The sequence below is a fragment of the Hyperolius riggenbachi genome, chromosome 1, assembly GCF_040937935.1.
Source record: "Hyperolius riggenbachi isolate aHypRig1 chromosome 1, aHypRig1.pri, whole genome shotgun sequence".
Taxonomy (NCBI): domain Eukaryota; kingdom Metazoa; phylum Chordata; class Amphibia; order Anura; family Hyperoliidae; genus Hyperolius; species Hyperolius riggenbachi.
The window spans coordinates 501,467,686-501,489,099 of record NC_090646.1 but is presented as its reverse complement, the minus strand read 5'-3'; the positions used below and the strand labels follow the sequence as shown (position 1 = coordinate 501,489,099).

General features: G+C 41.9%; 1 protein-coding gene across 2 annotated transcripts in view; it reads left to right on the top strand.

The window, feature by feature from the left end:
- Window positions 1-21,414, top strand: part of SFSWAP (splicing factor SWAP) — a 209,272-nt gene that overhangs the window by 84,158 nt on the left and 103,700 nt on the right. For both annotated transcript variants that reach the window (XM_068243455.1, XM_068243456.1), the window contains 2 exons: window positions 9,788-9,953; window positions 13,376-13,612. In XM_068243455.1, coding sequence (XP_068099556.1) covers window positions 9,788-9,953; window positions 13,376-13,612 — 403 coding nt within the window. The remainder of the gene's footprint in view (window positions 1-9,787; window positions 9,954-13,375; window positions 13,613-21,414) is intronic.

The following is a 21,414-nucleotide window of genomic DNA, read 5'->3' as shown; positions in this document are numbered from 1 at the left end:
TATAGTTTTTAAATAATGCATGCTACTGTAATTAAAACCCATTAAATGTATATGCCTATTTATCCCGGTTATAAAACCGTTTAAATTATGTCCACAATGTTTGCCGCCAATATTTTAGTTGGAAATAAAGGTGCATTTTTTTCAGTTTTGCGTCCATCCCTAATTACAAGCCCATAGTTTATAAAGTAACAGTGTTATACCCTCTTGACATAAATATTTAAAAAGTTCAGTCCCTAAGGTAACTATTTATGTATTTTTTTTAAATTGTAAATGTATTTATTTTTTTAATTACAAAAAAAAAAAAAATTGGGGAGTGTGGGAGGTAAGGAGTTAATTTTTTGTGTAAAACAAGTTTATTTGTGTGTAAAAAATGGTTAGGGTGTAGTTTTACTATTTGGCCACAAGATGGCAACATTACCAATTTGTTTCATGCGGCTTGCAGGAAGTAGAAAGAGGCTGGGACTTTGTTATTTTTTCACAATGATCGCGCTGCTCAGCCGAGCGGCAGCAGATCATTGCGGGGCTTAGATCAACGAACGGGAATGGATTTTCCCGTTCGTTGATCTCTGGGCGAGCGGGCGGCGGCGTGTTTACTAGCGGCGGGCGGCGTGTTAACGAGCGGGAGCGCGGACAGCGGCGGGAGTGCGCAAAGTACGGATTTCTCCGTCCCTGGGGGTGAAAGGATGAAAAAGGGGCGGAGAAATCCGTACGCGCGGGGGTAAAGTGGTTAAAGAATTTAATTTTTTTAAAAAAAATTTTTGCCTGAAAGAAACTGTGTAGGAATGTAAACATCAATTACATTCACAGGTACTAAAAAACTTTTGTATAAATCTTACAAAGCAAATTAGAAGCAATGTTAAAAAAAAGTCAAAATTTACAGCAGTAACTGATCTCATTAAGGGTTACTTTTATTTACTGCATCCTAAAGACTAAGAAATATTTCTTGGGCTGGTCTATGTGCCAACTATTCTTTTCATAATTAGGAATGTTATTTGTAAGGAAATTTATACAACCCCTTAAAAAGTGTCAAGAGTACTTTGTTTGCTCTCTTAATCATATAGTCAGCTGTCTTGTAAAGTATTTGTCTCGCTGCCTTGGCATGGTTTGTTTTGCAAAAATTTTCATAATTGAATGTGAAGCCCACTAGTTAAATTATGTAATTATTTTGGTGTTGATCATCTATTTGTGTGGTAATGAATTATTTATTTGATGGTCTGTATTCTCAAGATAAATAAATATGCTAATGTGATAGTCTGTTGGTTTAAAAGCTCCGGGAGAGGGTTAAAGTTTAGAAAAGCAATTCTTCAAACTCTGTTTAAAGAAAAGCTTAAAGAGAATCTGTACTCTAAAATATTTACAGCAAAAAGCATACCATTCTATTCATTATGTTCTCCTGGGCCCCTCTGTGCTGTTTCTGCCACTCTGCTACAATCCTGGCTTGTAATTAACAGTTTTAGGAAGTGTTTACAAACAAACTAACCAGCTTGTGATAGGCTCACATAAGCAGAGTGTGTGAGTCATACAGAGCCTGCAGGGGGCCTGCAGAGGGTGTGTATCGCTTCTATCCAATCACAAGCAGCTCTGCACATTCCACACATTCCAGCCTTAGCCGACAGAGCCATCAGAAGAAAACAGATTAGATCATATAACAGAGATAACACAGCCACTGTGCAATTAGGAAAGGCTACAGTAAGCCAGAGCACATTAGAACAGGCAAAGGAACTTATAGGATAGAAGAACTAAGGCTGAAAATGTTGTTAGTCTCTTTAAAGGGAAGGTTCAGGGAGGGTGGAGAAAAAATAAAAATCAATTTCCACTTACCTGGGGCTTCCTCCAGCCTGTGGCGGGCAGGAGGTGCCCTCGCCGCCGCTCCGCAGGCTCCCGGTGGCCGACCCGGCCAGGCCGGCTGCCAGGTCGGGCTCTTCTGCGCTCCAAGTCCTTGTACTTCTGCGTCCCACGCCGGCGCTCTGACGTCATCGGATGTCCGCCGGGCCCGGCGGACGTCCGATGACGTCAGAGCGCCGGCGTGGGACGCAGAAGTACAAGGACTTGGAGCGCAGAAGAGCCCGACCTGGCAGCCGGCCTGGCCAGGTCGGGTCGGCCACCGGAGACCACCGGGAGCCTGCGGAGCGGCGGCGAGGGCACCTCCTGCCTGCCACGGGCTGGAGGAAGCCCCAGGTAAGTGGAAATTGATTTTTATTTTTTCCCCACCCTCCCTGAACCTTCCCTTTAAGTAAATCTAGCAGACCAGCATATAGCAACATTGCTATAATGACATTTCGATTCTTATTTTACCAACTAATACTTTGCCACACAAAGATTTAGCCGGTATTAGGACATCTGTTTCGGCTGTGATGGTATGAGGCGTATACCGCACCACAATATGGCCTGTGCAGATGATAAACTATTTCAAAGTTAACACTTGTGGCCAGGCACGGATTATACACTACAGAGAGGTGGCCACCTGTCTGGTTCATGAACCTGCACGCAAACTTGATTAAATAATTAGTCATTGCAGACGCCTCACTCAGCATTGATCAGCCCAGCTCGGTACGTGGTCCATTTGTGTAGTGTCTAGCCGCCGTTAGCGGAGTTCGATACGGCGACAGCCGACGCAGCACTACATCACCTGTCTGACCGGCGTGAGTCCACGCATTCTCTCACTTCTTCTGGCATCTTCTCCATCTACACGTCCTGTCCTGTGAGAAGGCAAAGTTCAAACAGTAGAGGGTGCGCTACTGTTTGAACTTCCTTGTCACAGGACGGGAAAGGAAGTGAAAAAAAGATGGAAAGAAGTGAGAGACTACGGGGACCGGGGACTCCCTCAGGCAGACAGGTAATGTATTACTGCTGGCAGGGGGGCGGCGGCAGTTCCACAAGTTGTGAATCGAATTCATGCTGAAATCTATTCAAAATCTGTGTTCAGTGTATGGCAGCCAATAGATCCCTCTCTGATCAGTTGCGATCAGAGAGGGATCTATCTATTGGTCGATCTAGTGGCAACCGACTATTGTTATGGCTGCCTTTAGTCACGGGGAAAGCAAAAGAAATGTTAAAAGGATCTGCAAGAAAAGGTAGTTAAAATCTGTAAAACAGGAAAAGGGATATGATAAAATATCCAAGGAACTGAGAAAGCCAATCAGCAGTATTCAAAACTTTAATTAAGAAGTGGAAAATTATGGATTCTGATGATACCAAACCACGGTCAGGTAGAACTAACTAAAATTTCAGCCACAGCTGCTAGAAAAATTGTTCGGGATGCAAGGAGAAACCCAGAAATAAATTCAGATTAAATACAGCATATTCTGAAAAAATGTGGTGTGGCAGTTTTAAGATGCACAATAAGGAGGCGCTTGAAGAAAAATGGGCTGCTTGGTTGCGTTTCCAGAAGAAAGCCATTACTATGTATGCCAAACTGCACAGAGACAAGGCACAAAGTCATTTGGGGTGATGAGCTTAAAATTGAACTTTTTGGCCACAGTCCTAAATGCTACATTTGGAGAAGTGTCAAAAACGCCTATGATGAAAGGTACACCAATTCCAACTGGAAACCTGGTGGTGGATTGCTGATATATTGGGGATGTGTGATCTACAAGGGCACAGGAAATTTGCTCAGAATTGATGGCAATATGAATGCATCAGCCAAGAAGCCTAGGACGCGGGGCATACTTGGACAATCCGATATAATGATCCAAAACTCAAGGGTAAGTCGACCTGTCATTGGCTACAGCAAAATAAAGTGAAGGATCTAGAGTGGCCATCTGTCTCCTGACCTCAGTATCATTGAGCCACTTTGGGGAGATCTCAAATGTGCAGTTCCTGCAGGACAGCCCAAGAATATACGGGAAGTGGAGAAGACCACAGAAGACTTCAAATGGTTATTGATTTTAAAGGGGCAATAGACGAAAAGGGATGGAATTTGCCATGGTGACCATGCTTGTAAATCCACACAAGTGTGAACACTGCAGAGAACATCCCTATTGGATAGCTAACTTCAAGCAAGAGGTCGTGTTGGGCATTACAGGATGGGTGTTTACCACACCAAAGTACCATCCATCCCTACGGATGCGCATCTCCAAATCAAGAAAATATGCATTCCCAGGATGGGCGTGTATGAAAAATTGCAAATGATTTTGGGTTGGGTGTGAGCAATATGAGACTTAGGGGTGTGGCCTGTGTTTTAGGAGTGGAGATTATTGCGCCAGAACTTCACTGCCTATAGGCTCCTGAGCAGTAAATCGGTCCCTGTTTGTGGCCTCTGCGTGTATGTTGCTAAAGAATGCAATTTCTTTATTGAACATGAACACGTGAATTAAGTAACTTTCGTGAATTAATTGCTTGTTGCCTAAATCAATAGATTTTATGTAAAATAATTTAGCAAATAGATTTGCGTAACTGAGGTTGTGTATGGGTTGGTGCTGTTATTTTTTTAATGTGTGTATAAATTATTCATTTGTAATTAATTTGCTGTTGTATAACGTATTGAAAATGCAGATGGTTCATGTTCTGCAGCACAAGCACACCTGACTTTTGCTGTCCTTTTCATCCAGCTTCTAAGGCACCGGCCATTTCTCACAGGACAGATTAAGTGTTACAGTACAGTAGGTTTTAAAACTATGCATTTGTTCTGCGCTCACATAGTCGGTTATACTGCTGAGTCCTTTGTTCGAAACTGGTCAAGAGGAAGCTTATTTTCCGCTATACCTAGTTTGATGTATTAGGTCACAGCAATAAAGAATTTCAAACAAGTCCAAGAATCTGTTTTACACTTGGCCCTCTTGTCTTTTACCCGCAGGAAGTCTAGCTTTCGTTTGGATGATTAAAGTTAATTTGTTCGGTGAAACTGATGTTGCACATCGTGCTCATAATAATTTAATTTTGTTTTCTTATATCATTTTCATTCTTGGTGTACTTGACCTTATTTAAAGGACCACTATCGCGGAAAAATGGTAAAATATATAATACGTGTAACTGTACAAATAAGTGTTTTTCTAAAAATACAAGCCATAAATTGCTTTTCTCCTATGTTGCTGTCACTTACAGTAGGCAGTAACAATCTGACAGAACCGACAGGTTTTAGACTACCGTACTCCATCTCTTCATGGCGGATTATCAGCAAGTTTTTTTTATTCTTTATAAGGACATTCCCTGAAAAGAATTTATACAAATATGCTAGGCAGCTTCCCTGCTCACTGCACACTTTTTTTTTTGGGCAGGTGGACAGAGCTACTGCCATTTACTAAGTGCTTTTGAAAATAACCAAAACCCTGTGAATCCCCTAGGAGGAGATGGGCTAGTTGAAAACCTGTCGGTAATGTCAGATTACTACCTACTGTAAGTGACAGCAACGTAGGAGAAAGGTAAGTTAAGGCTCATTCTACTGTGGAAGAAACGTACTTCTTATTTGTACATGTTTACATGTATTTTAAATTTGACGATTTTCACGATAGTGGTCCTTTAAATAAAATGTGTTCGATACATTATCAAACCAAAAGCAATCCGATGCGTTTGCTTTGGAGACTATTTTAAATGTTAGTTGGGAGCCAGGCTTAAAGGAATCCTTAGGCAAATATATTGCAAATTACAAATACATCGGAAATGTACTTACCTGGGCCCTTCTCCAGCCCCTCACAGCTGTCTGTCCCACGCTGAGAGCTCTGTTCGCACGCAACGGCCGGGGTCCCTGCACGGTGCAGAGGATAACCTCGAGGTCGTCCTTATTGCTCCTGCATGAAGCACCGCTGTCAAAGCCCACGTCGTTAGCGGCATACTGCGTAGGCGCAGAACTACTGCACCTGCACAGTATGCCACTAACTACATGGGCTTTATAGTAGCGCTTCACGCAGGCGCATTAAGGACGTCCTCAAGGTCGTCCTCTGCACCAAGCAGGGACCCCGGCCGTCACGTGCGAACAGAGCTCTCAGCGTGGGACAGCTGCGAGGGACTGGAGAAGGCCCCAGGTAAGTAAATCAGATTTGCGATATATTTGTCTGATTCCTTTAAGGCCTTTACACACTCCAAATGAAACTTGGTCGGATAACGACCACCTCTGCTGAGAATACAACATGTGTACAGCATCCACCGAAGCCCACCACCGTTCGGCCACCCATCTGTCCTAGCTGATCACATTGGCCAAGAGATGGGAGATAACATTGTTCTTCCTCACTTTCCCTGCCTCCCATGCAATGTTACTCCCACTTCGCCAACCCCCACATAGAGCAGAACACGTCACTCACTTGCAAAGCATGCAACGCGTCTGTCCCGCAATGTTGCCCATTGGATAGGATCCTGATCCCAGATAGGGATCCCGATTCAGCGGCATTGATTGTGAGTGTGTGCGGACCTTTGTATTGTATGATCTGACTACCGTCCTGACTCCCCCACATGTATTTTGTGTTTTAGCAGCATACTGGAGCAGGATCAGTATAGCTATGTTTCCTTGTTCCAGTTGTCTAAATTCCTCTCCTCAGCCAATGTCCCTTTTTAGTCATTAAGCTGTTATTGATTTTAAAGGGAGCAATACACTGCATTAAAAAAGGGATGGAATTTTCCCTTTGCGTCTTGGCATTGCAGATGTTATTTAGCCTTGTTCTGGTCTCCACTGCCTGCCAAACCTTTGTTCCTTACACCTGTACACAGATTAGTCACATAGCACAGTGAGCAATAACCTTAGTATTTTGCATTTATATAGTGCTGGCATCTTCTGCAGTGCAATGGAGCAGTGTTTCTCAACATTTTTATTGGTGTGTACCCCTTTTAAAACCCTGTACTCAGCAAGTAGTATTAAACATTATCACAAGTACTCCTTGACAAATATATATTTAATCATAGTACATAATTGGTTCTAAACAATTTCCAAGCACTGATATAGCTTTTAATTAGCTAAAATACTAATTTTGTGTTTATATAGGATTAATCATTTTCCAAAACTCTAAATATCATGCCTGAGTACCCCGTGGAACTATCAGAAGTACCCCCTGGGGTACGCGTACCACATGTTGAGAACCTAGGCTTTAGAGTACATAGTTCTGTTACTGGTTTTTTTTTTTGCCCAAATGGCACCTCTTCATATATTGAATATCTTAACCACTTCCAGACCACGCTGATTGAAATCTACACGGTTTGGCACCTGTTACCTCGGCCAGGGCTTAGATTTCAATCATCCCCACCTCGCGCTGAAGCCCCCTCGATCTGCTGTCTGTATGACAGCAGAGTTTCATAAACCAGTCAGGAGCTGATTTCATTGGCTCCTGACCCCGTGATCACTGTGTGCCAATCCAATTTGCACAGGACAGAAGGAACCTAGAGAAATGCACCCTGTATGTATTTAGAGACTTTAGCCTGTCTAATTCCCTCTCATCTGACTAATCACAACTGTGATTTGATCTTTTAGCTGTGTCAGCTGGCTGCCTAGGCAAAATGGCTAACTTTTGAACACAGGATGTTAACCCTATGCCTGCTTCCATTAAAGCAGGAAGTTGACACTGCAGATTCATTGCAGGATGTGTATCAGCTGTAACAAAGACATGTTTTTTTCTTTAAAGGTCATTATGCTGTTGCTTATCTTTTAGAGCAAAGAGGAATTTCTTTAAGGTGGGCTTTCAACTTTCATTTCCTGCTCTTCTATTTTCCTGACTGTACAGAAGAATTTGCACTGCAGTGCTCTTTAAATGTCAGTACATGCTCTTATTTTTGCTTGGTGAGCACAGATGCACACTTTTCTGGATACTGATGTTTAGGAAATGTGCTATGTGGGTTAAAAAGAGAGGGAAACAAACTCAACAGCAACATTACTTAGAAGGAACACTGTTTTTTTGTGTTTAACTTGGAGCTCTGTAGCTGCAGGACAAGAGCGGTAACACTAAGCCCCCTGTGCTCCCACATGTTTAAGTCCGGTAAATAATGCATAATGGCCAAATCTAAAATAAATGTGCAATGTTAAAATGTATTTCTGGACAATGAAATGGCACAGTGTGCTGCTAATCCATAATATCTCTGGGTGCCATTTTAAAATAATAAATTGTACAGTCTAAAATTACTCTGAAGCTGGTGTTAGAAAATTAATAAAATGTTCAATACTGTATAGAAGTGGGGGCTTTCGTTCCATAGAGGGCAACATATCTTTGATTTTGTTTAATGGGCACGAGACATTTTGAATTAATAAATATCTCATCTATTTAACATTCTGGGATTACGTTCATTGGTTATATTTATTTCTTCAAACGGCAAAATCATTCATGCGTAGCAATCTGTTCATCTTGGCTATTTTTATTTGCCGTTAAATGACATTTGTGTAAGCATGCTTTAGATCTGTCTGTCTAATTTATGTGCTTTTGGTAAATATTTAAATACAGGCTATAAAGCTCTGCAGCTAGCTGTGATTTGCTATTTAATATGTGCATGATATTTTATTGCAAATATCCACTGAAGCACAGTGTTTACACCAGATGACACAGAAGATAGTGTTTTGATTTGAGACTTTATTTCGTCAACCTAAATGGCAAAGTATGAGATAATGTATCTTTTGCATCTGTTGAGTCCCAACTTTTGAACCCAGATACCAAAAACTACACCCTGTCTCAGCTAACAAAACATCAACTTTTCTACCTGGACCTGCCTTTTCCCTAATGCCCCATTCACACAGGGGCCTTTTCTGCACCATTCCAGCACTTTCCTGTTCACTGGCGATTTGACAAAGATCTGTGTACAATCTATCCCTATGGAACCATTCTCACTGCAGTTCTTGCAATTTGTAAAAATCGCAAACCAAATACTTGTAGCGTTTTTAGAGTGTTTAAAAGTGATGCGATTCCAGAACCCCGAACAGGATTGCAAAGCACAGTTGCCAACAAAATGCAGTGAAAAATCGTTCTGTGATTGCAAGTGTAAATTGGCCTTTTCCCTTAACCTGTGCCCTGCCTAATATTAACTTTAGTCCATTGCTGCCCCTGCTGTAGCTCAAACCTGTAGCATGATCCTGACCCATAAACGCCAACCTTTTATCTAACCATTTATTGTAAGCCTTTCACTATTCTGCCCAGACCTTTACAGTTCAGGATTAATGCTTGTCCTTTGGAACAAAGACTCCTGACAGGGGCGTAGCAATAGGGGTTGCAGAGGTTGCAACTGCATCAGGGCCCTTGGGCCAGAGGGGCCCCAAAGTGCCCTCCCTCAACTAAAGTATTAGCGCTCTATTGGTCCTGTGCTGGTAATAATCACTTCTATAGATACTTTGAATAGTGGTAATCATTAACAAACTATTCCCCATTCCCTTCTTGCACCTCTGACACTGTAGTTGCCATTGGCAGGTTTTGGTGCGCCGTATCAATTGTTATGTATAGAGTGCTTGGGGGGGGGGTCCCTTGTAAAACGTGCATCGGGGCCCACAGCTCCTTAGCTACGCCACTGACTCCTGATAATTACTGTAATCCTGAATTCTGATCACTGGGAATAATTTGTGGATATCCTTTCAAACTGATTAGTCCCCTTTCTTCATGGATATATCACTTGGCTTATGGCTCCCATCGTGTAGCCTCCTAATTGACAAAACCTCCCCTAGCCCACCAACCTGCCCAATAATCTAAAACCTCAGCCAACCTCCGCGCTGGGCTCTCATCCACCTACAACTCTCTTCTGGCAGCAGGATCAAAGTGGCAGGAAATATCAAACCTATGCTTCTGTAATAGTGCTTGGTTAAAGTGGATCTATACTAAGCAATTAATAACGCTGTTTTTGCTGATTATGGTGATTCTGGGTTATGCATAATCTGCATATATTTGTATTTTAGGAGCCTTTTACAATGCCTGATACAAGTGGCATTCCTGAAGAGCCTGTTAATGACCATGTGGTCCAGAGTGATACTGCAGAACTTGATACAAGCAATGCGGAACTTCTGGACTCCAAAACCGATGCAAATTCCACCAGTAAACCAGTTTGTGATGGAAAGCTCAAAGGTATCTGGAAATTCTTTCTGTCATCTGATCTTTTAAATTTTCACCAAAAACTTATTTTAATTGTTAGTAAAGGGGATAGGACTTGTTTGTTATAAATTATTTTATTTATAGCACCAACATATTCCGTAACAATGTACATATTACAAAACAAATAGTGGAAAGTGTAGCTATATGAGAGGTTCAAAACTGTACAATCAGGACATCTAGCAATACAAGTAAAAAGGCATACATAGCTGATGTGTGATTTGAGACCTCATCAATAATGGTACGTGTTCACATGATACATTGCAGCGTAAGATACATTCCATTAATCTTTATTGCTGTCAGTGCCTCTGATAGGGAGTGATTCCCCTCACTTTGTGTCTCATGAACTTTCTTGCCTTTTCAGCCTACCTATAGGCAAAAAATAAAAATTGTTGTCAGACATAGTGATGATCGTAATCTGCTAATAACGATTACACAAAATTACAAGTTCATTTTCGCAATTACGCATATACGTAATTATATATTTGTAATTCAATTGAATTTGTATATTCATTTGTAATTACGCATGAATTTATGCGCAATTTACGCGCAATTTTGTGCCGACTTTGGCGGTGAATAGCAAAGCCCCCATACATGCTATTGCTACCACAATTGCTGCGTAGGTTAATAATAGTGAGTACAAGTTACAAAAAGAATTGTTAAAAAGACCTTGTAGTTTTTGAAAAAATAGATTTTAAACATGCAAAGAAAAAGGGTTTTTAAAGAGGAACTCCAGTGAAAATAATTTAATAAAACAAGTGCTTCATTTTTACAATAATTATGTATAAATGATTTAGTCAGTGTTTGCTCATTGTAAAATCTTTCCTCTCCCAGATTCACATTCTGACATGTATTACATGGTGACATTGTTACTGTGGGCACGTTATGTAGCTGTTTCTAGCTGCTCTGGCTGTTACAGACAGCTTTAAACAGCCATTTCCTGTCTGTGAACATTGTTACATTGTGGCAGTTTGCCCAGAGTACCATGGTATTCAGAGCCTCGTGTGGGAGGGGTTTCAGCACAAAATTAGTCACACAGCGCCCCCTGATGGTCGGTCTGTGAAAATCATTCTATTTCTCATGTAAAAGGGGGTATCAGCTACTGATTGGGATAAAGTTCAATTCTTGGTTGGAGTTTCTCTTTAAACTCAGAAAAATGACAGTTTAAAAACCATTTACCTTTGCATTTCTAAAATCAATTTTTCTCAAAAACCACAATTCTTTTTGTAACTTGTACCCACTATTCTTCTTAACCTATGTAGCCATTTTGGTAGCAATAGCATGTATGGGGGCTTTGCTATTCACCGCCAAAGTCGGCATGAAGTTGCGCATAATTACGTGTAAATTAATGCATAATTACGATTAGGAACAATTAACTACAAAATGAATTACGCTATTCCCCCTGAACTTTGCATTACCATTACGATGCGTAATTCTGAATTACGATGTCTAATTACATATGGGCGTAATTTCTGCTCATCACTAGTCAGACATTTCTTTATATAATGAAATAAATACATTTGCAGGAATCCAGCAGCAAGTCTTGTGACAGATTTCTTCCTATGTTTTTGCCAGCAGATATTTCTGAGCAATGACTTGAATTAGCTGGAAAGATAGGATAACAAAAGGATGCAAACAGACTGTTTTGTAGGACATCTAAATGGTATAGCTAATGGTCATTGGCCTTAATGACAGCTGCTTAAAGTACCTTTGTTCCATCGTTCTGTCCAAAGGGCACCCTTGGGGGTCTTTTGTACTTGATGATCCAATATTCATTCCTAGTTGTTGAGCAACACACTTAAATTGAACATATCATTCATTGATCAAGATTTGAATTATTTTGCTGACTGTAACTTAACGATCAGATGTAAATATCTATGGTCTTGAGCATACCTTGGGTTGTGTATATGCAGAAATCATCAATTTAGCCACCTATGCTGTTTACCCATCTCCAGCATAATGTTCATCTAGGAGGCTTCAACCTCCCACTGGCTAGTGCCAGTGGGAGGTTGAAGCCTCAGAACAAGCCATTTACTGCTGCACCTTAAGGATGATGGAGGTAGAGTGTGGGGAAGCAGGTAGCATCCTTTCTGCACAGGGCATACTTTTGGATCTTCGTGTTGCCACTATAATGGCACATAATTTGCTATCTGGGCTACTGAGGAAGTCAGTAGGTGTGTTGGTTTTGTATTCACAGCCAGTTGTTTACTTTTCTGTAAGAGGATTGTGTACACAGCCTAAAGGGGCCCATACACTGGTCGATTTCAGTCATCGATAAAGCGATTCTATCAAATTCCCCATTCTATCGATTGCGATCGAATTGATCTATCTGACAGGATGGAAGATCTAGGTCGATCTGCTGCTGGCCCATAGAGTTTAATTGGATCTAATGGTGCAGTAATGCCTTTAGATCAATTTTCAATAGATTTCCAATAATTTAATTGTGACATCTGTTGGAAATCTGTTCCTAGTATGTGGCACACATCAGATAAGTTTCCTGTCAGATTCGACCTGACAGGCATCTGACAGAAATCTATCTGATGGTCGAATCTGCTGCAAATCTATCAGTGTATGGCCACTTTAATGCCTGGTGCACACTATGCAATTTCCCATCAGATAGATGGGGTGAAGAGATGATTTCTGACATGTCTGATCTGATTTAAGGGGCCCATACACTGGCCGATTGCAGCCAATTTTCGATCGATTTGATCTATCTGACAGGATGGGAAATCTAGGTCAATCTGCTGCTGGCAGCAGATTGATGACCCATAGAATTGCATTGGATCTAATGGTCCAATAATGCATTAAAGGGGCCCATACACTGATTTCAGCGATCGATTCTATGGAATTGATCGTTCTGAAATCGATTCTATCAAATCTATCAATCAATTTGATCTATCTGAGAGGATGGAAAATCTGGCAGCAGATCAATGGCTCATAGAGTTGCATTGGATCGAATTGCCTAATAATGCATGTAGATCGATTTCCAATAGATTTCGTTCTGAAATCTATTCTGTTCCTAGTGTGTGGCACACATCAGATAGATTCCTGTCAGATTCGACTTGACAGGCATCTGACAGAAATCTGATGATCGAATCTGCTACAAATCTATAAGTGTATGGCCAAATTTACAATTGTTTTTCTGATCGATTTTGTATAGAAGTGATCAGAAACTTGATAAGAAAAAGTATCAGAAATTAGATCGGACCTGTGGGTAATAATTCACTCGACCGTCTATCTGACAGGAAAATGTAAGAGGCATTTCATTTTCAGCCTAATGCCTGAAAATGAAATACCACTTGTACAGGCTGATCATAGTAATATCTGTCCTGCTGTAGATGGCTTTATCACTTGTTTTGTTTAATGCTGAATGCATGCTCTGTTGTTTTTGCTTGCAGTCTCCTTTGCTCCAATAAGCTTTGCAATAAAGGTAAAGGAAACAGATCTTCTGCCTCTTGAGAAAAACAGAGTCAAACTAGATGATGACAGTGAAGAAGAAGATGGGGAAGCCAAAGATGGACAGCAGACCAAAGCCAGCACTTCATCTAATAGCAACCAAACCCAGAATGCTGTAACTCCTGTAGTAGAGGAAAAGAAACCACAGTTGACTCCAGAGGAGCTGGAAGCAAAACAAGGTATTACATTCTTCATCTTTTGATATCTGGACAGTCTTAGGGCTCTTTCACATCAGAGCTTGCGTTGGAGAACGCTCAAAGCATACGTTTTGTTGTATGCATTTTAATGCGTTTTGCACTGCAGTGCACTGCAGTGAGTGTGCGTTTTTAATCCGTTTTCAATGCGTTACAGGACATAGGAAAACGCAGGTAATTTTTTTTTCTTTTAGTTTTCAACTTTCTACATTGTTCCTCTGTTGCATTCTGGGACTGATTGCCTGCGTTAACGGATTAAAAACGCGCATAGTGTGCGTTTTACATTGACTAGCATTGTAACGCATAAAGCTAGCGTTGGCCGAAAAACTGCGCCTGGGTGCAGTGTAACGCAACGCACAAAAAGGCTGCGTTATATGTGAAAGCTAAAATGAAAATCTATGGACTTTCATTCCACCTTGGGTAACGCAAACTTTATCCTTTGCGTTGAAACGCAGAAAATCTGCCCTAATGTGAAAGAGCCCTTAGGATTTGTACGCTTAAAGTGTACCTGCGATGAATAAAAAAAGAAAATTTATACATACCTGCCTTTGTAGAACAGGTGAAAAGTATTTCCTACCTTTGCCATTATTCTACAATTACTATTAAACTATGCCTCTTACATTGAAAGTACTAATTGAATTTATAGAAAAAATAAAGCTGCACTGTTACTGGTCTCACCAGCCATTTTATCAAGGTCTCATTCGAACTTAAAAAGGTACCTGAAGAAAAAGTTAGATACAGTTGAGTACTCATTATCCGGGAACTTAACTAACCTAAGCCGATATTCTTGCACCCCTTTGATCCTGCATTGGGATCCTCTGAAAATATTTATCATTAATGTCAGATATTGCGCTCAGCATGTGCAAAGTACACCCCGCGCAGTAGCCCGGAAGCTGCTCATGCATGGCTTTTTCCTCCGTGCATGAGTGCCTGCACTCTACACGACGGGGAGTGCAGGCACAAAGGAGAGGGTCCTGGCAAGCGATGCAGTGTCAATGAGGATCAGGGAAGCCTCTGGTGCATCCAGAGGCTTCCATCTACAGTGGTATCTAACTTATTTTTTTCATTAGATCTGACATGTTTACGCACAATTAGCTACTTTAAATTCATTGTGTGAAAAAAATAAAAAGTTTGTATATATCAGGCTGTCGCTAGTCCTTAAGGTCAGCGATTGTGGGAATTAAAACCGATCCAGTGTCACTATTTCAAGTATGAGTTAAGTACAGGTTTTCTTTAAGAAAATCTCAGAGCCCTTTTGTTTATTGCCAGTTGTAGCACAAAGCCTTGACTGTGTTCCTTTTCCCCAATCAGTCACTTGTTCTGCTATTACACTAACCGTGCATAAAGATTATTACATTACTCATTGTACAGCCGGTGCAGATGTTCTTTGTAATTCCTCATCCTGTTTCAACTGCAAGATTCTTCCATATGAACACTGCAGACAATAGTACAATCTTGGTGTTTGGGGCTGAATTGGAAGTGGCAACAGATCTTTTACTGGCTGTGTAATCTGTCAATAATAGCCAGATGTCTGAGTACTTTAAGGGTCCAATGACCCCATTCCATTGTGTTGCACAAAACACTGCATCCTGTTACAGAGGCGGGTAGTCCTTTGGGGTTTATCACTAGGGAGGGCAATGTTTAGGAGAACTCACGGAGAAGCTAGTGATCAGTTTGATCAGCTGATAGACTTGTAAGACTCTGATTTGCTGGTCATGATCATGTGCTAAAGCAGGACATCATCACAGCAAATCAGAACCTTACAAATCAATCAGCTGATCATATATCACATGCTTCTACATGAGTTCTAAGTATTGTCATCCTTAGCTACCACATTGATTGTGGCGGCTCCCATCTTGACAACACAAGAGTATCTGTACGTCATGCGGGTTTCACTCGAAAGTGAGGCAAACTTTCCTTACAGCGCAGCAGTAACATGCGGGGTCGACCTTTCGGTACCGTTGCGGTGCAGAACAATTGCACCACAACTGACCCTTAACACCGCCTTCGTTTGCTGCCCACCATAGTGCGTTTCAGCTCATAATACTTCCTTCTTCGTGGCCAGAAAGAGGACTTAACTGATGGACTAATTTGGAACAGCATTCTGCTTTGGACTGCTCATCCCTAGTTTCAACATTTTGCCACCTCCTGTCCGTTTTTTACATACTTTGTGGGAAACAAGCCAATATTTTTAATTTTCTCTCTTCTGATGTATAATGTAGCTTGCCTATGTTAATTTGTTTACATCTGTGACATGACTGTTCCTATGTAACACCCCAGCATAGCGACAAAGGATGAAGTTTATTTTTGCTTTGCCCTTTTCAATTCTTTAATATTGTTACCTGGACAGCTTTTCTCCAATAATGTAATCTCTTGCATACATTAAACACCCCCTAAGTTTCTGTTAAGGTAATTACATTTTGCTGTTCTGACACCCAGTGAGAAAATCAAATATTGCCACCTCTGGTCCTTTCTGATATTTTATGTGCTTGTTCTTTGCCTTGTCCATTTATTTTGACCACCTGCAGAGACCTTTTATTCTTTGTCCCGCTGTTCAGAGCATTTTACAAAGTAAATTCATGCATTTTTATTCAACATATAGTAAGTGCTCACATTTTAAAATGTACATTTTGCTTTCTGGTATTTTCTTTCTTTTTCTGCCCATGATTACTTTTCACAACGAAATGCAAACCTCTTCTCCTAAATATGTTTTAATGCTGAAGAGTGAAGCCCGTTCCCAAGAGTGCAACTTCAATTTGGCTTCCCTGGAGAATTCAGTGCATGGTGGAAATATGTAGTGTAACCTTTATTTCTATTGATATGCTTTTGTTTTTTCACAAAGACCTAGCTGGAAAAAAGATTGCATTAAGAGGAGATCAAATTGTAGCCCTCTCAAGTTTTAACACAACACATGTCTACTTGGGAACTAAATTTCATTTATGTATTCCAGTTTACATATGATAGTGTCTTTTAAGCCTAATAAGCAGACCTGTAAATTTCAGTATCTCTTTCTTTCAAAATGTTTTTGACTTTATAAAATCCCTCTAAGAGTTTTTTTTTTTTATTTGACAAAAGATTTCCAAAAAGCAGTATCTGGTTTCAGAAAGTGAATAATCCAGTGCAACTGCCAATGACTGCGCAATGTGTGAACTCACTTCTGTAGGCATGTAGTGGTAGCATAGGTTTGTGTACTAGCCAGCAGCACACCTAATCAACAATGTTAGTGGCATGACATGACCTAAAGGTACCCATAGACATGATACTTGGGCCAGGCATAATGACCAATATGTGACTACCATCTGATGCAAGTAATATATTTCATTATCTGTGCGAAAAATTGGTCAAAAACCACTCGAGCCAGGATGGATTTTTTGGAGGGTACACACATTTAGAAACCACAGCAGTGAATGGATAACCACCACCGCTTTATCTGCACATCACTGCCTGAGATCGGTCAGCTGAAACACAACCAGTAGCTCCAGTTTCGGCAGGCATGTTTGTGGCATAGCATTGCTCCACACGGTTTGTGGCGCATATATATATATATATATATATATATATATATATATATATATATATCTACTAGCAGGTAATTAAAAATGCTCGCTGCTGTGAGAGAACAGTGTCCAAAGTTCAAATAGGTAATGACAAAGGAACAACAGTGCAATCATAAATGGGATTACAAATTTCTCTAAAATCACCAAATGTCCAATGCTGTCTCAGAAAATGTTCTACGTTACCAGTATGGGAAATGAGGCTTACCAGATACCAACTTCCCACATTATAAGATTGCGTATAGGCTCAAGACACTTCTAGCGGTTGTAATCATCAAAGGAACACCAATACGTTACTCCCAGGAGATTTCTCAATTGGTAATAAGCAATGTATGAAAATGCATTTGGAACCCCAGTATTCAAATGCTCCTGTGGGGGTAACCAGACCATGGAAAGCGATCTATAGGTTCCGTCTGTCTCCTTCCCAAGTGGTTTCTCAAACTTGTCATCAGAGGATCAAAACTTTTTTATTCTATTCTACACTTCTTTCTTCCCCGCCCCCACCTCCACCCTCTCAGCCACGGACCTATCAAACTACTTTATCAACAAAATTACCGCCATCAGGAGGGATATCTCTCTCCTCCACTCAATGGCCCCCTTCTTCTCTACCCACACTACTCCTGCTTCTTTTCCCTCTTTACCTCCTTCACTCCTGTCACAGTGGAGGAAGTCAACCAGCTGCTGGTCACGGTCCGGTCCTATCTGATTCCCTCTTCCCACATTTTCCTGATCTGGCCCCTGTCCTCACCCACCTGTTTAACGTCTCCTTCTCCACCTACATCTTCCCCTCCATATTTAGACAGGCCACTGTGCTTCTGCAGAAGAAACATTCACTCGACCCTGCACTGCTGTTCAACTACCGCTCAATCTTCCTCCTCCCCTTTGCCTCAAAAATTCTTGAATGCCTGGCCCATCAACGCTTGACCCACTATCTCAGTCCCAACTCCCTTCTTCGATCCTCTGCAATCTGGTTTTCGTCCAGCCCATTCTATAGAAACAGCCCACACAAAAGTGGTAAATGACCCTGCCAAAGCCAAAGGTAAATACTCCATCCTGCTCCTCCTGGACCTCTCCTCAGTATTTGACACAGTCAACCACTCCCTCCTCCACTCCCTGCAGTCAATGAGCATTCAGGACTTAGCCTTAGCCTGGATCTCTTCCTACCTCTCCAAGCGTTCCTTCACAACATCCTTCAATGGTTTCTCATCCACTCCCACGCCCCTCTCAGTTGGTGTTCCGTCTGGGGCCTTTACTGTTCTCACTCTACACTGCCTCAGTTGGGAAAGTCATCTCCTCCATGGGCTTAAACAGTATGCTGACGACACCAAGATATACCTGCACACCCTAGATCTCTCCTCCTCCACCATGGCTAAGGTCTCCACCTGCCTCACATCATTTCCTCTTGGATGGCTGCCAGGGTTCTGAAGCTTAACTTAGACAAGACTGAGCTTCTAATATTCCCACCCCGCACAGCGGCACCCCTTCCAGATATGCATAGACTATTGCATTTCTATTTTGTCTGGCCTCCCCTCTAACCCTATTGCCCCCCCTTCAATCAGTAACAAATGCGGCAGCCAGACTGATAACCTCTTCTCATCGACGTGCCTCTACAACTCCCCTCTGTAAAGCCCTCCACTGGCTCCCCATCTGCTTCAGGATCAGGTTCAAAATTCTGTGTATGGCCTACAAACCGGTGCACAGGACCTGCCTGACCTACATTTCCGATCTTGCCCACGCATAACTCCACTCCCATTCACGATTGCAGATCTTCACTGGGGCTACCCCCACTCTCTGAAACTCGCTCCCACCAGCCACCAGACTCGACTCCACCTTTAATACCCTCAAACAAGCCCTCAAGACTCGCCTTTTCAGTGATTCCACCTTAATTATGCAATCTTACTGTTCGCAGTCTAGAACAGTCTCTATTTTGACCAGACACTGAATTACTGTTATCAAATAATTTGCATGATCTTGTTTTGTTGTGAGCTCCTTGTATATTCTACCTCATATTTTTCGGAATGATTTATTTCACCTAGTACAAAGGGGGGTTGTACCCCGAATTTGTTTTGGCTCATGCAGGCTCTGGAAGGAGAGGAGGATAAGGTCTGAAAGCCAAGAGCCGAGGCTGCCATACTACAGCACCACCGGTCACACTTTGCATCATCTATTATACCTAAGGAGACATCAAAGGGAGGGCAGAGGGAGGCGAAGGTTCAGCAGTGATGACGCAGTTCTTCATGAAAGAAACCTTCAGTGATGGCTGCTGCTGCTAAGGTTCACAATTGCGGATATCTGGCAGTGCTGGCCAAGGGATTCCAGTTCAAAAGGTGCATTCGTGTTCATTTCTGTGGTGAGTCCCAACTCCTGGCCAGCATTCGGTAGAGCTTGTCAAGATAATTTTGCTGTCACAGAAATGTCCGGCCTGGGCGGCCCTTACTTCTAGATTAGCAGCTGGCATCATGGAGGGGCTGATCCAAAGGTGTTCCTGCTGCGGTGGAGAAGCAGCAGCCAGTGGATTCGGCCATCTAGCAAGGCCAAATGTGTCCCGATCGGCGCAGTGTCTTCCGACCTCAGTGGAGCCCTGACCTCTTGGGCAGCAGCAGTGGACCCCACACGACTGTACCTGCACAGATAACAGACCCAGGCAGCGGCAAGGCAGAAAAAACTCCACATCTCGAACTCCCCACGATCTGCACCAGCGTCCCAGGCTCCACCGGAACACACTGCACATCTTCTTCAGGGGGGAAAACAAGGGGAATTGGTTGGGAAGAAAATCAAGAAAAGGCCAGAATCCTGTGGCCATGGCTGCCAATTAAGTCACGATTTTCCAGAAATGTTAACGCATTTATCTATTTTCCAGCGCTGTATAATATGTTGGCGCTGTATAAATACAATAAAAATAATTTTCTATTTCTATGATTGGTGTTCCTTTGATAACTACCACCACCACTGAAAGTGTCTTGAGCCTATACACAACCTTATAATGTCGGTTGTTGGTATCTGGTAAGCCTCATTTCCCATACTGGTGATGAACAGCTTTGGACACTTTTTGGTGATGTGGAATAGCTTTGCTCCACACTGTGGCATAATCTTTAGATGTTAGTTTGGCCATAGGTGCATCTGTCTACCAGCTATAGTGTATGGCAAGCTTAGATTTAGGCTGTTTTCACAGTGGGACGTTAAAGTCCCACGTTACAGCAGCCAGTAACGCAGCCTAACTCACAGCACTGTAAAATCAATTGTGCTGTTCACAGTGCCCACGTTACGTTACATTGTAACGCAGAACGTTTAAACAAAGTGCTGCATGCTGTACGTTCTACTGGACTAAGCAGCGTTAGACTGCTTGCACATGCTCAGTAATGTTGGAGGAGGAGGTCTCCCCTCCTCCTCTGCGGCAGAGACTCGTGGTAGGACTGTAGGGTTGTCCGGATCATAAACGAATCGTTCATTTGATCCGGATCTTTTTTGAGAGTCGAATCATCCGGATCATCACAATGAGAGATTCGGTTCACAGTGGATGTCTGTCTGGAAGGAACAGGAACAAACAGAATGTACAGTGCAGGGAAAGTCCTGTCCTGCTAGTCATGTCACCCAGTCTGCTTCCCTAGTAAAATTATTCAAATGATTCGGTTCAAAGATCCGGATCTTTTCAATGAATCCGATTCAAATGATCCGAATCCTTAAAAAGATCCGGACTTCCTATCACTAACCTGGAGCGGCTGCATAACGCAGCTCAATCTGACGTCCAACTTCAACACCACCATGCGTTGCGTTAGGGGCACATTATGCGACCTTAACGTCCCCTAAAACACAACGTCTTGGTGTGTAAGTAGCTTAATGTGTTGATGAACAGACCAGTCATAAGTTCTTGTGTCTGTGATGTCTGATCTATAATAGCAAGGGAGCATGTGTTTTTCTTTGTTTTGATGGATTTGGTGCTTGTTGGCAAAGGCTGTGGCTGTGTGTTTTTTTGTTTTTTTTTGTTTTGTTTTTTTTCCCCCCACTAGTATAAATATCTGTGAAAAAACTGTGGATTCTTTTTAAATATCACAACACAGTGAAATGTGGTAAAGCCTAATTGGCTCAATTTGTATCCCCTGTATCTTTAAAAAGTCAGTGTAATTGGCATTGAAGTAGAATCCATTTTTATGCTGTCCATTTGTATTCAGTAGACCAAGGTATTATTGATCTGTGAATTTTGGAAGCTTTTCTCGTTATCTATGACCTCTCTTG